At 37.0% G+C, this 18,502-nt stretch overlaps 1 protein-coding gene across 1 annotated transcript; it reads right to left on the reverse strand.

Moving 5' to 3' along the window:
• Window positions 1-1,651: 1,651 nt before the first annotated feature.
• On the reverse strand, window positions 1,652-17,474 carry sepsecs (Sep (O-phosphoserine) tRNA:Sec (selenocysteine) tRNA synthase). The gene is made up of 11 exons (XM_077201887.1): window positions 17,086-17,474; window positions 15,948-16,102; window positions 14,468-14,586; window positions 14,177-14,335; window positions 13,172-13,325; window positions 12,843-12,945; window positions 12,629-12,758; window positions 11,626-11,717; window positions 7,413-7,506; window positions 4,116-4,206; window positions 1,652-2,076 (listed from the first exon to the last, which is right to left on the reverse strand). The coding sequence occupies exons 1-11, from the start codon at window positions 17,197-17,199 to the stop codon at window positions 1,830-1,832; spliced, it is 1,458 nt and encodes a 485-aa protein (XP_077058002.1). The 5' UTR covers window positions 17,200-17,474; the 3' UTR covers window positions 1,652-1,829.
• Between the last annotated feature and the right edge of the window lie 1,028 nt (window positions 17,475-18,502).

The following is an 18,502-nucleotide window of genomic DNA, read 5'->3' on the forward strand; positions in this document are numbered from 1 at the left end:
AGATAAACAGTAAGAGAGTTTTTTACTAAGAGATATTGCTTGTTGAACAGATGGAATATGGATATGGAGTGTAGCAGAGGGATCGGTGGATGAAGATGACAGAGTGAGAGAACAGCAGAGGCTGATCCGACATAAATCATTAAATGCTGCTGGACTGCACATAAAATGCATTGCAGCGTAGTATGAGAAGCTGATTCAACACCTCTGACGTGAAAACAGATACTGTGCACCTTCCTCAGGCACGTCACTGAACAGATGTTATTAAACATGCTGGACTATTGTGTGGAGTTCAGACTTTAAACACTGCATTGTGCAACCACTTTGTGAACTTTAACATCCGTTCTTTAAATAAAATAATACTCCAAATATTTGTTATAGGTGTTTTGTGTGACAATACAGAATGGTACATTGATGACAGGGTAAACAGTAAGACATTGTCCATTATTAAACCTTGAAATGGACAAGAAACAAGCCATAAAATACAATTAAAAAGAAAAGAAAATAGGAAAAAAATTCCTTCTAATTGCTGGCAAATATCATTCGTTGTCAGTTACTGGTGAGCCAGATAGGCCTTTAATTTGATTCTAAATCCCAAGATGATCCCAAGTCTTATAAAAGGATTTAAGTGAGCCAGAGAGTGAGCTTCTTAACTTTAAGTCTAATACAGTCAGAAATGTCCTTTTATCTGCCTGTCATGCGTCAGGGGAGAAGAATTCTTCCACTTAAGAAGGATAGCCCATCAGGCCAAGATCGAAGTAAAAGCAATAACCTTGCGATGTCAAAGCAGGCCTAAAGGAAACCTCAAAGTGGGCTTGCAAGGGATCAGGACTAAAGCTGAGAGCTTTTTTAAGTGCGTCAAATACACTGGGCCAAAAAGTTTCCATCTGTGGACACCTTTAAAATATTTGCAGGCGGTTGGCAGGTGAATATCTCCAACAGTTGCAGACTGCATTCCTGTCTTGGAAAAATTTGGCCAATTGGGCATTGGTCAAGTGGGTCCGGAATATTATTTTACACTGTATTAAACCATGCCTGGCACATATGGGAGAGGATTGTACCTGGTTTAAGATGTTACGCCATAGAACCGCGTACGGCCTTTAACGAAAGCCAGTGATTTTAGTTTTAAAAAGTTATAATTATGGATATGTTTCTTACAAAAACGCATGGTTTTGCTTATGGAAGCCGTATGGATTACTTTTATGATGGATGGATGCACTTTTTTGGGCTTCAAAAACAAGCTCCCATTTACTCCCATTATTAAGCTTGGAAGAGCCAGGATATATATATATTTTTATATAACTCTGATTGTGTTTGGCTGAACGATGAAAGTCATAAACACCTAGGATGGCTTAAGGGTGAGTAAATTACAGGATAATCATTTGTGGGTAAACCATCCCTTTAAGTGCAGTCATTACCAGCACTGTCTATTATATCAGTATAAAAGAGTACAATGCAGATACTAATTATAGGGTTTGGTACAACAAGAGACTACATCTTTGTGAAATAACATTACATTTCAATGAATTTCCTTTCAATCTTTCTTTCAGTGTGTTATGATTTAAGTTATGATATTGTTTGGAACAGAGAATTCATTCTACATTTGTATATTCAACCACAATGATGTTCTAAAAAAAAAAACAGCACCAGATGATTTAAAATGATGAAATAATCTGTATTTATTGTCAGTCAGGATACACAGCTTTCCAACACAAGTCTAAACGCACAGATGCATTTGTGGCCATACGTTGATATATCAACATTCACACACAAGGCTATTGCCACAATATCAAGTTATGAAAAAAATGAATCCTATGTAAACAAGCAGAGCATTAGGGGACGGTTTGGTCTTTCAAATCTTCAGCAGGAGATACTGACTCGCTCTTCTCTGCAGAGGCTTCTTTCCTAAGGCTCTTGAGGCATTTATCGAGTCTCTTGATGCACAATGTGATATCTTCTTTGGTTATTCCAATAGCGGAGGCTGCATTAAGGTACGGGCACGGATAGGAATCTGTGTGTGACATGAAGCCATTGAACGTGTGTCCGCTCACGGTCTGTTCCACACCCAGTGGGACCACCCTGCAACAAAATTTTGCATGAACGAACAAGCCATCTGATTCATTTCCGCATTGATTCTCCTACAGAAACATCCCTGTTTTGTTCAGTAGCTTCTTCTGTGCAAGAGAAAGCAAACAAGAGACTGCAAGAGACAAATCTTACTATGCTTTGCATCTGTACAAGAGACTGAAATTATCCATTCACAGGGTTAGGGTTAGGGTTACGCCATGTGAATGTATTTAAAGAAAGTAAACTTTCATTGGTAACACTTTATTTTAGCATCCTTGTTACATGTAGTTACTATAGTAACAACTATAAATTATGCATAATTATATGCAACTAAAACCAAACATTAATCCTAACCTTAGTAATTACATGTATTTAATTATTATTACTCAGTCAGTACTTAAATGTATAATTACACTGTAACAAATACACCTTAAAATAAAGTGGAAGTTCTTAACACACTTAAAAAGTGCACTTTGTAATAATGTCAAATGAACAGTTTTACTTTAAAGAACATGTTAACTCTAATTTTTTGTTGTGTTTTAAAGAAGTACACTTGTTTTGGTGTGTTGCCTAACATACTAAAGCACATGTAAAGTACTTGATTATAATAAACTGTTGTTTTATTCAAAATAATAAAATATAAAGTTTAAGTTTTTAACGTACTAAATTGCAACTTTACAACAAATGTGTAATTATAAATATATATTTAAATACATGACATTCAACATTTTTATGTCCTTGTGCTATGGTTTTCTTCATGCTTGACTTCACAACATGTATATCTAAAAAAAATATGTCATCCGAGCAAGTAGAATAAGAATATCATTTTTATTTATGAACATGATGTAGACAGGCAAGGAAGAATGACAGAAAACTGAAATTTCCAGTAGTATCGATATGGTAGTGGCACCATAATTTATTTCTACTGAAACATTAAACATTCTTCTGTCTACTCTCTCTTCTCAAAGATGTCCTAAGTATCAAACATATTTTACAGTAAGCTATTGATGAACGCACAAACCGAACCAAGATGTACCCCATCTAATGTTGTGCAATTTGGACAATGAAAACAAAAGTTCTCAATACTTGTTACAAATAGTTGTGTCATCCTAATGTAATTACCACTACAGTGATTCATTTCTTACTAAAAAGTCTCTTTTTCAAGGTCGAAAGAGTTTCTAAAACAAAACAAGAGCCAATTCAGAGAGTTTTACATGGCTCTTTCCAAATTCACTGACATTAGCTCAATCTTAAATGATGGTGTCATATTTATTCATTGCACATCTATCACTGCAGATAAAGTGCACAGTCTGTGACAGACTAAAAGGAGGTGGAGAGGATAATGCAACAAGATAAACCCTTGAGAATGAGAATGACTCCCATTTAAATAATGAAAGTGGACAGCAGAAAGAAAGTTTCATTAATATTTCAGCAGACCATCTAGTGTCCAGTAGAAAATATGGTAACACTTTATTTTACAGTGTCCTTGTTACACGTTGCATGTAGTTATTATAGTAATAACTATAAATTACGCATGATCGCATGTACTGTAACTAACCCCCAACTAAACTCTAATGCTAAGCCTTTAGCAAGTACATGTTAATTATTAATACTCCGTATTAAATGTGTAATTACACTGTAACAAGGACACCTTACAATAAAGTGTAACCGAAAATATAAAGAGAAGAAAAATAATGTAGCTTTGGGATGTGAACATTTTAAATTAGTCAGCTTGTATTCAGTATATACGAAGTTAATTGTAAGCTACAGTGAAGTATTTTGAGACTTAAGCCATACTTTAAGTGGCATAAGGATAACAAGCACACTTCTGAATCACAACATTTCATGAAGGTTAGTTAGTTAATTAACTGTTAGGTTAACAATAGACACATTGTTAAAAAGTAATTGCACACTTTCTGTTTGTCAAACAGTGTGGGCATGCAGTTCCTCACAGTTAGTTCTCATCTGTGTGAACTTCACATCCACTTTACTTTTTCAAATTTTTGCTTTGAAGTGAAATTAAAGGACAACATATATGGATATATGCTCACCTGGCCCCAGACACCTGTCTGGTGAAGAGCATGGAGCCCAGCTGAGTGACGGCTGCGTTACTGTGTGTCTGGAGACGGTTCAGTGACATAGCTGGAGTGCATAGGAACAACAAATTCATACATTTGCACTTTTGTAGATTTGTTTTGGTTTGAAAATAGTTTGAAAAAGATGCTTAATTGCTTAATTAATAATTATTTGTTTAAATTTAAATTAAATATAATTAGCTGAACTTTGCAGTGCTTTTCTAACCCAATAAAGAAATAGTTCACTTAAAAATAAATTCTGTCATCATTTACTCACCCTCAAGTCGTTTAAAACCTGTATGAATTTCTTCACACAGGTTCACACAGGTTTGAAACAACTTGAGGGTGAGTAAATAATGACAGAATTTATTTTTAAGTGAACTATTCCTTTAAGTAGGACTTAAGTACATCTTTATATGTCATTTTACAATTACTTCTATGTGGTTAAAGTGTACTGCTGAATGTACTGACGAGCATTTAAATACAAGTTTCAATCGAAATTACATTAAAGTATATGTCATGTATTTAAATACATTTTTAATTACATATTTTTAATGAAGTTCCAATTTAGTACATTTAATATATATTAACTTTAAATGTAATATTGAATAATATACACTACAGTTCATTTTATAATCAAGTACATTACATGCGTTTTAGTGTGATAGTCAACACATCAAACTAAGTGTACATTAAAGCATGGCAAAAGATTATTAAAACATACTGATTTAAAATCTACTTCAAGTAAAACTATTAATTTGATGATTTCAAAGTGCACTTTTTAAAAGTGAAATTAAGTGTTTTTTTTATTTGTTTTTTTTATATTATATTTATACTAATACAACTAGGTTTCACCAAAGGGTGATTGACTGATAGCACCACAAGAACGCTTAAGCAGCCATATAACCCCATGTTGTGTGGCCTTGTGGGGAAATTTATTTGGTCCCCATGAGTAAAACAGCTTATACATATTAATGATGTTTTCTGAAAATGTAAAAATGCAGAAAGTTTTCTGTTATGGTAGGTTTAGGGGATAGAATATACAGTTTGTAGTTTAAAAGTCATTATGTCTGTGGAAATTCCCAAAGGAAACCCAACGTGTGTGTTAGAGATGCACGGATGGGCTATTATTTCATCCGCAACCGCATCACAAAACTCATCATCCGTCCGCCATCCATCCACATCAACGTTTTTGACCAATTTTCCCGCCCGCCGTCCGCTGATTCAAGGCGCGGCTGATGACAGTCACGAGACTAGAAACCGCCCGCCACCCGCCTGAATTTAATTAGAATATTTATTTCCGTCACGTCATCCGCCCGATACGCGGTTTATCCGCGGCTATAACCGCCAACCGCGCATCTCTAGTGTGTGTGTGTGTGTGTTAAAGGTATTGTAGGTAGAAATCCACAAAAATACTTTTTGTCAAAATTTGTTTAAACTGTCTTTATATATCAATGCATAATTAAAATGTAAGTACTCTGGAAAAGAAATTATAAAAATCGAGTGTCTGTAGTCCTCTTAGGACTACAATAAACACAGCTCATTATTCCATTAACTCCCACTCCCTCCCTACTCGGCTCCTTCCAAAGCCACGCCCCCAAAACAAATGAACGCGCGATCCCGGCCATTCGCTCAGCTGGAAGAGTCGGACGTGTTTACCAGCTTTACCAGATGTAGTGACATCATGTCAGAATCACAAGTAATAAAATAACTAACTTTATCAGTATGAATATAAACAATTAACATGGCTGTTAGTACTCACTATCCAGCTCGCATAACGATACTTGTAAAGTTTAAAATATTTTACTAGCTCGTAACGGAATCAAACTCAATATAAGGCAAAGCTATAAATAGCTTCATTGATACACGTTTGCCGTTCCTATCAGTTACACTGTGATGAAGGTGAATTTGTAAGATTCATAACATAAGATTGTTTACAGATAAACTGAATTACATACACTCAAACACCTTCTCACAACTGCATTGCAGACCCAAGATAATATAACACACACACACACAACATATATTGTATAGCACATACAGATACAACATAAAGACATATGTAAACATATGTAGAGCATATAACAACAAACCAAACGTGAAAAAACGGAGTAGGTAGAGTTCACGGTGAAAATAGGAACACAGTTTAGGCAGAGGGTAAAGCTAGGTATAAAAATAGATCCCCTAAACTTTTTAACCTAAAGTTAGATTCAGCGAAATTAAATAAAACAGCTTTCGACTGCAGATAGGCCTATTGCTTATTTATCGTCTCAACCCTGGCTCACTAACAGTAACGTTATACTAGTCGACACCAAAGTTACACTGTCATAGCTAAGCCAGTACCGTTAGTTATGCTACGTAACGTTAGGTAGCTAATATTAGGTAGTTAGGTGTGCTAGTGATACATGCTTCATGAAAAAATAAATGCCATCAAAATGAAAACAGCAAGATTACCTGTCCAGCAGAAATAAAGCCATCATGGAGTCACTTTTCAGCCCCTTGAGATCACTCAGTAGTAGCCGACGCTGGAAAGCCACGCCGACTCTCTTATGATTTCTTTATTTATCCAAAGACTTTTTGTTCATAGCCTTTTCAAATACTGTCTTCCTTTTTTTAACTCGTTTGACTTCGCTGCCTCTATATGCAGGTAACGTTACTGAGAATTGTGACTGTTCTTTCTCTGCCATAATTGTTTGTTATTACTAGCTTCCGTTCCTTTTCAAACGGGTGCGCGCATTTGGGCTCCTCCTGTATCAGCAGAGGTGGTATCCATGGTAGCGAGGGAGAGTGACAGTCGCCCCAGCCAATCATTTCTTTCGTCCCGGTTGGAATAATGAGCTGTGTTTATTACAGTCCTGAGAGAACTACAGACACTCGATTTTTATAATTTATTTTCCAGAGTACTTACATTTTAATTATGCATTGATATATAAAGACAGTTTGAAAAAAATTGGAAAAAAGTATTTTTGGGGATTTCTACCTACAATACCTTTAAATGTTGCTTGCAAAAGAAAAATTATGTCAACATACATCACATTTGAACAGTTGAGATGCTCTTTGCAGTCAGATGGTGTAGTTACAACATTTACCAGCAGGGGCTAACAGGTTTATGCTAACCAACCAAACCTTGACCCCCTGTGTGACATGCAAAAGCTTTTGGACCCATTTTGATTTACAATCAAACAATACTTGTTCATTAAACTGTTTTATAAAAGCTGCGGCAGCCCTCTTGCTCATATGACACAGCACTATACATTATATATTATTTCTCACCCAGTGATATCGGATTGTGTGGCGTATGCAGCAGTCTCTCCCCGTGCCTCTCAGCTAGAGCTTTCAGCTCCTGTGCCAGGTGGCTGTACAGCTCCTGTGGGTCATACAAAAATCCAGTTATAAATAGCTTTCCACACTCCACTTAACACACCTTTTTCTGCCACACATTCTGTTTTCTGCTAATGTAGCATTTCTGTGTCTGCTGGCCTTCAGTACACCCACCACCTGCATCATTCTCCAGCCCCCCTAGCTCTCTCCTTTCCAGGCAAACACGCAGCCTGCTTTCCCATCTGAAGCTGTAATGTAATTGCGTCAACAGAATCAGCTGTGTTGGCAGAGTTGTGGGTCCACCACTGGGATCAATTATAAATGAACTGCAAGAGGTTACGGCCCCCTATTATGATGCTGTTTGTAAGACAGTATGAAAACACAGAGACAATAACCTGCTGTCTTTGACAGTTCATATTATGCAGCAGCCCACATTATGCAAACGAAATTCATCCTAGCAACCAGATGGAAAACCCTAGCAACCAAACACAAATGCACTAGCAATCACCCACAAGACTATAGAATTTTTGCACAGGCAAAAATGTTGAAATGTAAAAAATGTAAAAATACAGACAAATCGTTAAATACTTTAAATTTAAAAAAAGTACATATTGAAAAAAAACTGTACTTGCAGATATCAATTAAATAAAAGGCAACTTAAGTGTACTTAAGAAGAGTACACTTTCATGACTGTCTTATCAGACTTAAGTACACTTAAAATTTGTACTTTGTAATTGTCAGGGTTCTGATACGCGTTATCTGTATTTGTGTTACTATGAGTTGGTTTTCCCTGTCATTTGTCTCCTTGATAACTGATTGATTAGCGTGCACCTGGTGTTGTTTACTTGATTAGTTCACTCTGTTATTTAAGCCCTGTTCTGTTCAGTTCTTTGTCCGATCAGGTCTTTGTTATCTGTTACTAAACTCCGGACTGCTGCACTAGAATCCTGTTTATTTTGGTCATACATGACAGAAGATCGGACCGACTAGATTTAGCAGCTGTCAGTATCCTCCTGCTCTAACATGGGAAGCAATCCCTGGGGGCGCACACACAGGCGTTCTAGGAGCTACAACATCTGGTTCTTTATGATGACTCAAGCCTGCATGTGTTTTGAAGACGAGCCTCCACGGAGCTTTAAAGGCTTAGTGGAATGGGTCCTTTTCCACACGGTTCCCCATTTACAATCTACGAGAGCAGGGAGGAAATTAGCGCTCCAGCCATCACCAACAGCCCAGCATCAACGATACCCCCCCCCCCCCCCCAGAGCCAGCCACGTCTGACAAGGGGTGTGAGCCGGCATTTTCACCTGTGCCTGTGGACCTATTGGTGGAGTACGAGGGGAAGAACCGGAGCCCTACTCCCTCTACTATGGCAAAGGAGGATTTAATGGACTTGTTGTGAGAGTATCTTTCCTGTCCCATCACCGAGCCCTGTGTTACTGATAACAGTGTTCCCACAAAGCCCACCTCTCCCATCTCTTTTGAAAGTTTTAAGTCTGCCTAGTAAAAACTAAATGCCTGTTCCCTGTCAGACAAGAGGGTTGTTCAAGAGAGAGTTGTCTGTCCTGCGTATTTCCAAAGATTTGTGAAATTCATGTTTGCGCTACCCAGTCCTCCTACCCTGTCTTCTCTCAGCCCTTTAGCTCCTTCCACGCTGGCTCCGCCTCCCTTCCAGGATGCGCTATGGTCCTCGAGTTTGACAGTCCAGCTCAGGAGTGTCAACCCACTAGCTCCACCAAGAACTTCCTTGCCCGTCACTCCATCTTGGTCTGTCGACCCTGGCTCCTCGCCCATTCGACTACACCCTTGTCCCTCCGGCACCGCATTGGTCAGTCGTCGCATTGCCTGCACCATGGACTTCCGGAGCATCAACTGCACTTCGTCCCTTCACCGAGTGTAGGACACTGAGTGTACCGGAAGGGCTGCCGCTTTTGCATAGCAAACTGGCAGCTTCAGTAGTAAGATGAAAAGATTTAGAACTCTGTCATGGAAACTATGTTTAAACCTTAATTGAACAATTTACCTGTATGATATTACGCTGTAGCCACATTGGACCAGCGGTTTGGAAAATCTATGGATGATTCAGCTGCGGACGGCAGACGCAGGAATTAATTCAGCGCACGACTCTTATTGTGCATTATGGGTATTCTCTAGCCGTTCAGCATACATCGGCTGTAGACTCGTTATTGCGGTGCATTCTGGGATTGAATGAGTGCATTTAATATAAATTTAAACTAGAATACATTTTGATTTAATTGCAATTAACACGTAGTGTTGGAAAATTACATTCAGTTTGCATTTTAAGTATGTTCTTATATAGTATATTATTTCTGTAACAAGTACTCTTTTTTGAAAAGTATGCTAAAGTGCACTTCCTTTTTCTCATGGGGACAGTCCAAATATTCTTTCTCTTTTGGCTAAAACGTGTTAGAGCACCAAATCTGACCACAAAGAACATCTTGTATGATCAAAAAAGGTGGTAAATTATTAATAATCCGGATGCATTAGCAGTAAATCAATATCCCCTTAAGTTCCTTATCACATAATGGCTAATGGTATTTTCCTCCATGTACACAAGTCTCATTGGGATAATATGCCCATCTGCCAGTGATTCTCAACCCAGGGGCCTCAGTAAACTTCCAAGGGGGCCACAGAATGACTTTATATTGGTTAAAGGTGCGGAAAGCGATTTCTGAAAAACACTGTTGATATTTGAAATCAACCCAAACAAACACACCCCTCCCTTTATTGCTCCGCCCCCAAAATGCACAAACACGCAATGCAAGAGTGGATGACTCTTTATCATAGCTGAAGCAAAGCAAAATAATGCTTTGTGAAAAATAAAGCGAATATGATGAATGAACAAGGAAGAAAAAAAATGAAGATACAGTACACAAGAGTATATACAAGCAGTATGAGTTTGTTGTTAGACACCAGCAGCACACGAGCTCCAGACAAACAATGACACTCAAAACTGTCCTGTTACTATAGCTAACATTACAACACCAGCATATCTTGGTTCTGTGAAACATAGCAAAACCATAGTTACTCGCATATGGAGCAGAAAAAACGCAACCTCTGCATCCGTTTTCCATTTCCTGCTTCAGTCTCTCCTGTGCTGGAAACTTTTCTAATATTAACGCGAATCCTAAAGCTCTTGGCTGATCATAACCCTTCTTTTCCAGTGATATTCCTCTGACCTTTTCTCTTTTATAATCTCTCTCAGCCATCTCTCTTTCTAGAGTCTTTCTTTTAATTGGCAACAAATGCGTTGTGGCACTTGGTCCGATCCACTTTCAACATTGTTTCTCAGAAATCGCTTACTGCAAGCTGCTGCAGATGAACTGACAGGAAAGCTTCAAGATGGAAGAATTTAATTTGGGTGCAATTTGAACTTGTAAACCTCTGATGATCTGTGTGTTATTATACCTATCCTAAGTTTCTCATATTGCGGTCTGTATCTGTGTTTTTTATTTATGTATCAATTTTTTTGTTTTATTACATTTTTTTAGGTAAATTTTTTTTATTGCAATTTTATTACAAGGATCAGTGGCTTGGACCTGGGGGACCGCTGGGGTGTTCAGAGGGTAAATTGTTGTTCTGTTTATTGTGAAGAAACCTTTGGGTAATTGTATGTGATCATATCTATGAAGAATGAATAAAAATGAATCCCCCCTCCCCAAAAAAAGAAATCACTTACACCTTTAAACTAATTGCCTCCAACTAAAGTAAAAGTTAAAGTACTACAATTACAAACTGAAAAAAAAAAATGAAATAAAAAGAAAATATATGAAAAATATTTAGAAATTTATTTAAAAAACAAAAACTAATAAAAATGACAAAAGTATATATATATTTTTATATATATATATATATATAAATGTGTTTAACATGAATAAAAACTAATATATACATAATACTTAATTTAAAAAAATAAGTAAAAATAAACTATTTATATTTATAAAACTATTTATAAATATAAAAAAACAAATAAAAACGGAAAAATAATTCACATAAAATAAAATTAAAAATAATTAAAATGAAAAATGAAAATATACAGTATTTAAATAATGTCCGTATATAAATAATACTAAATGAACAGTCAAACTGCCCAGCAACAATTGGAAGTTATGAGCACAGCGGCTTTTTTTTTTTTTTTTTTTACCTTTCTCTCAGACAGAAGTTTCTTGTAGCCGCTGGCCCCCAGTGTGAGCAGCGTAATGAGGACGTCTAAAGACGGGGAAGCAGAAGCTCGACCTGGACAAGAGAAGGTAATCTCAATGACTTTAACATCAACAGCTTGCAATAGTACTGCTTAAGTAAATTGTAATGCATTAAAGAAATGCTTCTCATTGCATCATTGCTACACTTTATTGCAGTTCATAATGTCAAGAACAAACATAATAAGGATGCATGATATATCAGTATCATAACAGTTATCAGATTTTTTAAGAATTTAGCATTATTGACTGATATTGGATGTTTAATTATACATGCGTTTTCCCTATTTCTGTATTTAGACTGGGATCTAATGGTAATTTATAGAAACAACAATAATTTAAAGAGTATCTATTATGGACTTTTACAAAGTCTTGGTTTTTGTTTCTACTAGAATAGGTTCAAATGAATGTTCAAAAACACATTATTCTTCACATATTTTTACATTGTTGCATGCTTATAGTGATGCATATCCTTTGGATTTGATAACCTCTGCAGTAAAATTCATAAGCAGTATTCACTTGTTTGACAATGGACCAAATTACAAGCGTTTTCCACTGTCTAACTCACTCTAGCACACTCAGTGAATCAATAGTATTAGGAGTGTTTGGGACTTCCTCTGCAGTGCAGAAAAAAGTGGGAGGGATGTGTGAGAGCCGGCAGAGAGCAGTTCTGAAGAGGCACACTGCACAAACAAAAACTCTTTCTAGATTTCAAGAGATAGTGTACGTGCAAGAGGAAATAAATGGAGTGTGAAAAAGGCAGACCACTATTTACAGTAAATATTCAGTATGTTTAAAGGGATAGCAGTATTTTAGTCTTGTATTTCAGACTCTTCAATTGCAACTGCAAATTTTTGACTTCAGACATTAAGTTTGTAACAGATCACTCATCTACAACACATTTGCCGTTATATATGAAATGTGAATATAAAAAGAAAATATGCATACCAGGGTACATCTTACTGATCTCCTTAATGAAGCTCTCATCAAACCCTGCGATGATGGCACCACCAACTGGGACCATGAAGTTTTTATCAAGACTTTGGACAAAGGCATCGATTCTCCCAACGCGAGCCCCCTATAAAAACACCTCATAAGCCAATTTGGTTTGATTGTAATAAAGTAAATTATTGCAGTAAATTTACACAAAAAAGTACGCTACCTGCTGAATAAGGTGCATACATTTGGATGATTGCATTCCATAGGCATTATTGACTATGTGAGGAATATCGTGCTTGGCACACAGAACAGCAAGTTCCTCTAGCCTGTAAAAAGAAACACAATAAAGTGACTATGCAAATTGACTATGCTATATATGTATTTATATATACCTCTTAGTGTTTCACAAACGAAAGAAAATAATATGGGGTCGGATTGTGAGTAAATGATGACAGAATTTTCTTTTTTAGTTGAACTGTTCCTTTAAACTTTATGTCTACATGCTTACGGAAACTTTGCAGGCTGAAGATTTGTTTTAGTAAAGAAACTGACCTGTCAGGGACACGTGGCGCAAAACATGATGTTGTGGAATGGACACAGAGGATGTTTTTAGCACCCAACTCCTCAATCTTCCTCTCCACTTCCTCCATGTTTGTTCTCAGCTCATCTCCTTCCAAGACATTCTCTATCACCACAGGTTCAAACCCTTTCAAAAGTTGGAAAACATCTGATGTACTTTTGTGAAGAGAGTCAATTTTAAAATTATTTTCTACACTAATATAAAGGAAAGCGCCATGAGGGGTCAACTGTGACATATTTGGGTCCCACTTTATTTTGAATGTCTTTAACTACAATGTACTTATTCTGATCATGTTGTACTGCAAAACACTTTTGATACTACTGAGGGGGATACGGGTAAGGTTAGGGACTAAGGGAAGGGTCAAAAGTGTAATTGTAGATGCAATTTCAGAAATTAATTACAGCTGTAATTACATGTAGGTATTTTTTTTAAATATGTGCAAAGTAAAAACATGTATGTACACAATAAGAGCATTGTATCAAATGATTAATTTAAATCTTAGTACACAGTTAGGTATAGACCCTTAATATAAAGTGGGTCCTAAAGGGTTACACTTTATTTTAAGGTGTCCTTGTTACAGTGCAATTATACATTTAAGTACTGAGTAATATTAATTAAATATTAATTAAATACATGTACTTACAATAGGGTTATGGTTAGGATTTGGGTTTGGTTTAGGGATAGTTGCATGTAATTATGCATAATTTATATTCATTTTATATTTTTATATATATTTATAGTAACTACATATAAGACATGTAACAAGACACTGTAAAATAAAGTGTTACCTAGAAATATATCTTTTTAAATAACAAAAATGACAAAAGCATGTAACAAAATAACTGAAACTAAAATTAAAATGAAATCTGAAACAATAAATATAAAAGCTAATTCAATATAACCTACAATAGTATATAGATAACACAGGTGTCCTCTGTGGTGGGCTGTATTGAAAACTGGCCCTCAGGGAATCTTACCAGCAGTCACCATGGATTTGAAACAGGACTTCTGGTCAATGCGAGGCCAGAGGATGTATCGCGCTCCTGGCCTCCTGTGTCTCAGGGTGAGGAAACACAACGTGAGACTCATTCCTGTCGCCATGGGGACCACAAAGCACGAGGACACACTCCTAACACCTGTGAAAACAGTTACAAATATGCACAAAAACACTGGATAATAAGTGAAGGCTTGCTGTTTGCTTGTTTGTTCTGCTTAGTGATGTGTCCCATTACCAAGCATGTTGTTCAATAAAACATCACAGAAAGTACCTGTAAACTTCAGCACATCCAGAACTACTGAATTTGTGATTTTATTTAAGAGGCTGGAACCAGCAGCCTTAGGCTGAACAGCAGCAATGTCACCCGATCGGCCGATTCCATGGATCAGTCTGAGGGGAAAAACACCAAAGCCTTATAGTAAAAGGCAGATTATTGAAGAAATTAAATATTTTTAATTAAATATTATGCTATTTTAAAGGTTCCTAGTTTTGTTTTGGAGGCCTCCTACAATAGGTTTACATGCATCCAAGTTAAAAAAAAAAAAAACATTAATTTTCTCATAACAAACATTGCAGCATCACTTCTTTTTCTCAGTGTCTGAAACGCTTTGATCAAGGATACGGTCTCTCTAAACCTCTCCTTTATGACAGCCTACTCTGCTCTGATTGGTCAGATGGATCAGTCTGTTTTGATTGGTCTAGTCTGCTCTGGGTTTCGTTTCCCACAGCCAACTATGGTCGTGAGTTCCATTGTTACCAATAGAATTCAATGGAACTTTTGCGACCATAGTTTGCTAATGATTGTTTTGGGATACACACCCCAGATTGGTCATATGGCCCAGTCGGTTGTGACTGGTCTACCAATCGGCCGTGTTTCCGAGTGTCGGAAACCAAACGCCAATTACTACATCTGAATTTCAGCTATGGAGGCTTCCTCAGCACATGATGCAATGATACGAAAAGTAATGAAGGCGTCAGTTTTACTGTATCTATTCAAGCCCGAGTCCTCATCATGCAAAGTGTATGCAGCAGAGTGGATTTGCTTTTGCATCACAGAAAACAGCATCTTCTCAACATGTTAAACAACACGAACCAAGTTCTTCCAGTCTCAGCTACAACTACAGGGTTTGAGGGCGGGGCAAAATAGATGCTGTTTGCAGGCAGCCAATGAAAACCATACACTGGCATTATGCAAATGTGATACAAACCTATGTAGGTTTTTGCAGGAAGTAGACAACAACTCCATTTATCTGCACTTTGGTCTTTGAAACTTTGCAGACCTTTTACATTCGCAAACAACTATATTACACACTACAAGAAAAGTAATATATGAAAGAGCATAATAGGGGCACAATAATTAGTAACTATACACTCATGTCACGATTTGGTTCAATACACAATACTAATCTCACAATACGATACTTTAAACAAACCCAAATTTAAAATGGTACGTTTTTTTATTATTACTTCTAAGACATATGATAAACAAATGACAAAATGTACTGTTCATAAAAATCCTAAATTTGGTATGAAATCAGGACTTTGGTATAGGTTTTGACTCTTCCCCAAGTACACTGAAATGGCGACACCAGAATAGAACCTACGGGTGTATAATATTTAATGCTTAATTAAACCTGTGATAACTATACACTAACTATTGTTGCATTTTTGTATTGTTATATCTTGTGACACGATATATTGTTACTCACACCCATTAACCAATGAATTCACGTTTCTTAAATGTGTCCAACCTGTAATGTCTCCTGGCCACCAGGCTGGAGGCGACTCTGCCCTCTCTCTCTCCCACACCACAGTTCCCTAAAAAGTTGTTGCTGTCCATGACGGCCAGCTCATTTAGAAAGAGCTCTATGGTGCTTTCACTCCATCCCTCCTCTGGACATTTGCCCTACAAGGAAAGAGAAACCTGATAGTCACAAGCACCCATTTATGTGTCCACCAAAATAAAAAATCTTTGAAAATCTAGTTTAAAGTCGGCATGAAACAGAATTTGCGATAGTCTTTTCTAAAACAGTAATGTTCTTTCAAAGCATGTTTATAAAAGCTACTTACATGTCCTAAATGAACAAAGGCCTAATCCTGGCTTAATCTAAACCCTGTCTGTGAAACCAGGCCTGTATGTACTACCTTGCAACTAACTTAATCATTACAAATGTTTAATTACATTGTACTTAATACAAACAAGTTTCAACAGAATGACATTAAAGTATATTTTAGATTGCCATAAACGATTGTCAGTACATTCAGCAATACACTTATACCATATTTCAAAGACAATATAATTATGAAAATAAAGATGTAGGCTACTTAAGTTCTACTTAAGTCAATAAAACACTATTTAACACTATATAAATTCAGCTAACTGTGTTTAATATAAAATTAAACTCATTTTCATGTAATTGCAACTATCATGCAATAAAGTGTCCTAAAACATTACATTCAGTTTGCACTTATATATAGCCCTATATATCCGTAATGAGTACTCTTCTTTGTATACTTCTGTATAAAAGAAGTAACTTCTTTTTCAAAATGGTTTGACAGTCAAGAAAAGACAAGCAAGGCTCATGGTTTTTTCTGCATCACATGACTGATTTCGCAGAAATCAGATTTTTTTTTTTTAAATATTAAGCAGAGAAGTTTTTGTTGCACAGCACAGTAAATAAAATTAACATTAATTTAAATTCAGAAATTAAAAATGTGCTCAACTTAGAATGCATTTTAAATGTTACAAAATGTATGTTATATAATATGTAATTTTAAAGGTCCAGACAGAAAAGAGCGTCATGGCATCGAACCATGTATCTTTCTTTCTGTCAACCCAGCACATGGACATACAGTCAGCAGTTGTTAACCATAAGTTACAGTGATTACCTGCTGTAAAAGTACTCGGATGAGCTGTTCATGACCGCGACGAGCCTGCAGACCTTGTCGCACATATGAGGATGAGACCAATTTTTCGCTCAGGATGAAATTTTCGTTGTTCATGTCCTTTCAGTCTTTACAAAGAGCTGCAGGTGAATATGACAGTGACAAGCGCGTGCTGAGTGACGTGCAGACACGACCAGCTGCTGCGTGACACTGAAGTTTGTCGCTGTGTCTAAAGAGTGGTTTCAGTAATGTGCTTGCGTGACTGTTACGCTATGGATAAGCAAATGTGAGGTTAAACATTTTCTAATATCTCTGAGTCAGCATGAGTTTCAAATCGATCAGCAAGAAGTGTACTGTTTACTTCCAGGTCGAAACTCCACCCATTTAATGACGTCTGTATTTCAAAGTAAAAGCCCTTGACATCAGCGAATTAATGCACCGTTGGTCATTACATGGGAACAACTTTATATAATTATTAGTGCTGGCATTCGATTTAAAAAAATAACTGACTAATCGCACATTTTTCTATAAAATAAAATCATGATTAATCGCATCTAACATTAAAACTTTTTATTTTTTTTATTGTAATAATTTGTAATTTAATCTCCAAATTAATGTGAAAAGTCAGTAGCCTATATTTTAAATATTTTTAATAGCATCTTTTTATGAAAGAAGGCAAGTATCATCGATACAAATACTGCTACAGATGTCTCTATGTCTCTATGATTTTTGCTCAATTTTTGCCATTAATTATAGCTATTCAGCGTTAGAGTATAATTGAAAAGCTATACATTTTAACATTTATTAGGCTTTAAAAAATAGAACTTTTAATGCAAGTCAACTTAAAAATAATCTTCACATAGACCTATTATTATAAATGTCACATTTACTGGGTAAAGAGTCCATCCTCTGTCAAGGAGTGTGGTTCCAGAGCCCAAGCTGTGTGTGGAGGTGATCCCGACTATCTCTACTCAGTACCTCTCAACCTCACGCACAATTTCAGGCTCCTTCCCCGCCAGCGAGGTGACGTTCCACGTCCCAAAAGTGTCCAGGGATCGGGTTGTCAAGACCCTCGCCTTCGACTGCCACCCAATCCACTTTGCACCGGCCCCTTATGGTCCCTCCTGCAGGTGTTGAGCCCACGGGAGGGCAGCCCCACGTTGCTCCTTCGGGCTGAGCCCAGCCGAGCCCCATGGGGGGAGACCCGGCCACCAGCCGCTCGCATACGACCCCCAACCGGACCCTGGCTCCAGGGTAGGGCCCCGGCTGCGCCATGCCGGGCGACGTCACGGTCCTCGTTATTAATTTTATCATAAAGGGTTTATGAACCGCACTTAGTCTGACCCATCACCTAGGACCTGTTTGCCTTGGGAGACCCTATCAGGGACATAGCCCCAGACAACATAGCTCCTAGGATCGT

Source organism: Siphateles boraxobius, unplaced genomic scaffold (assembly GCF_051911475.1).
Source record: "Siphateles boraxobius isolate OS27281-9 unplaced genomic scaffold, OSU_SipBor_1 48, whole genome shotgun sequence".
Lineage (NCBI taxonomy): Eukaryota > Metazoa > Chordata > Actinopteri > Cypriniformes > Leuciscidae > Siphateles > Siphateles boraxobius.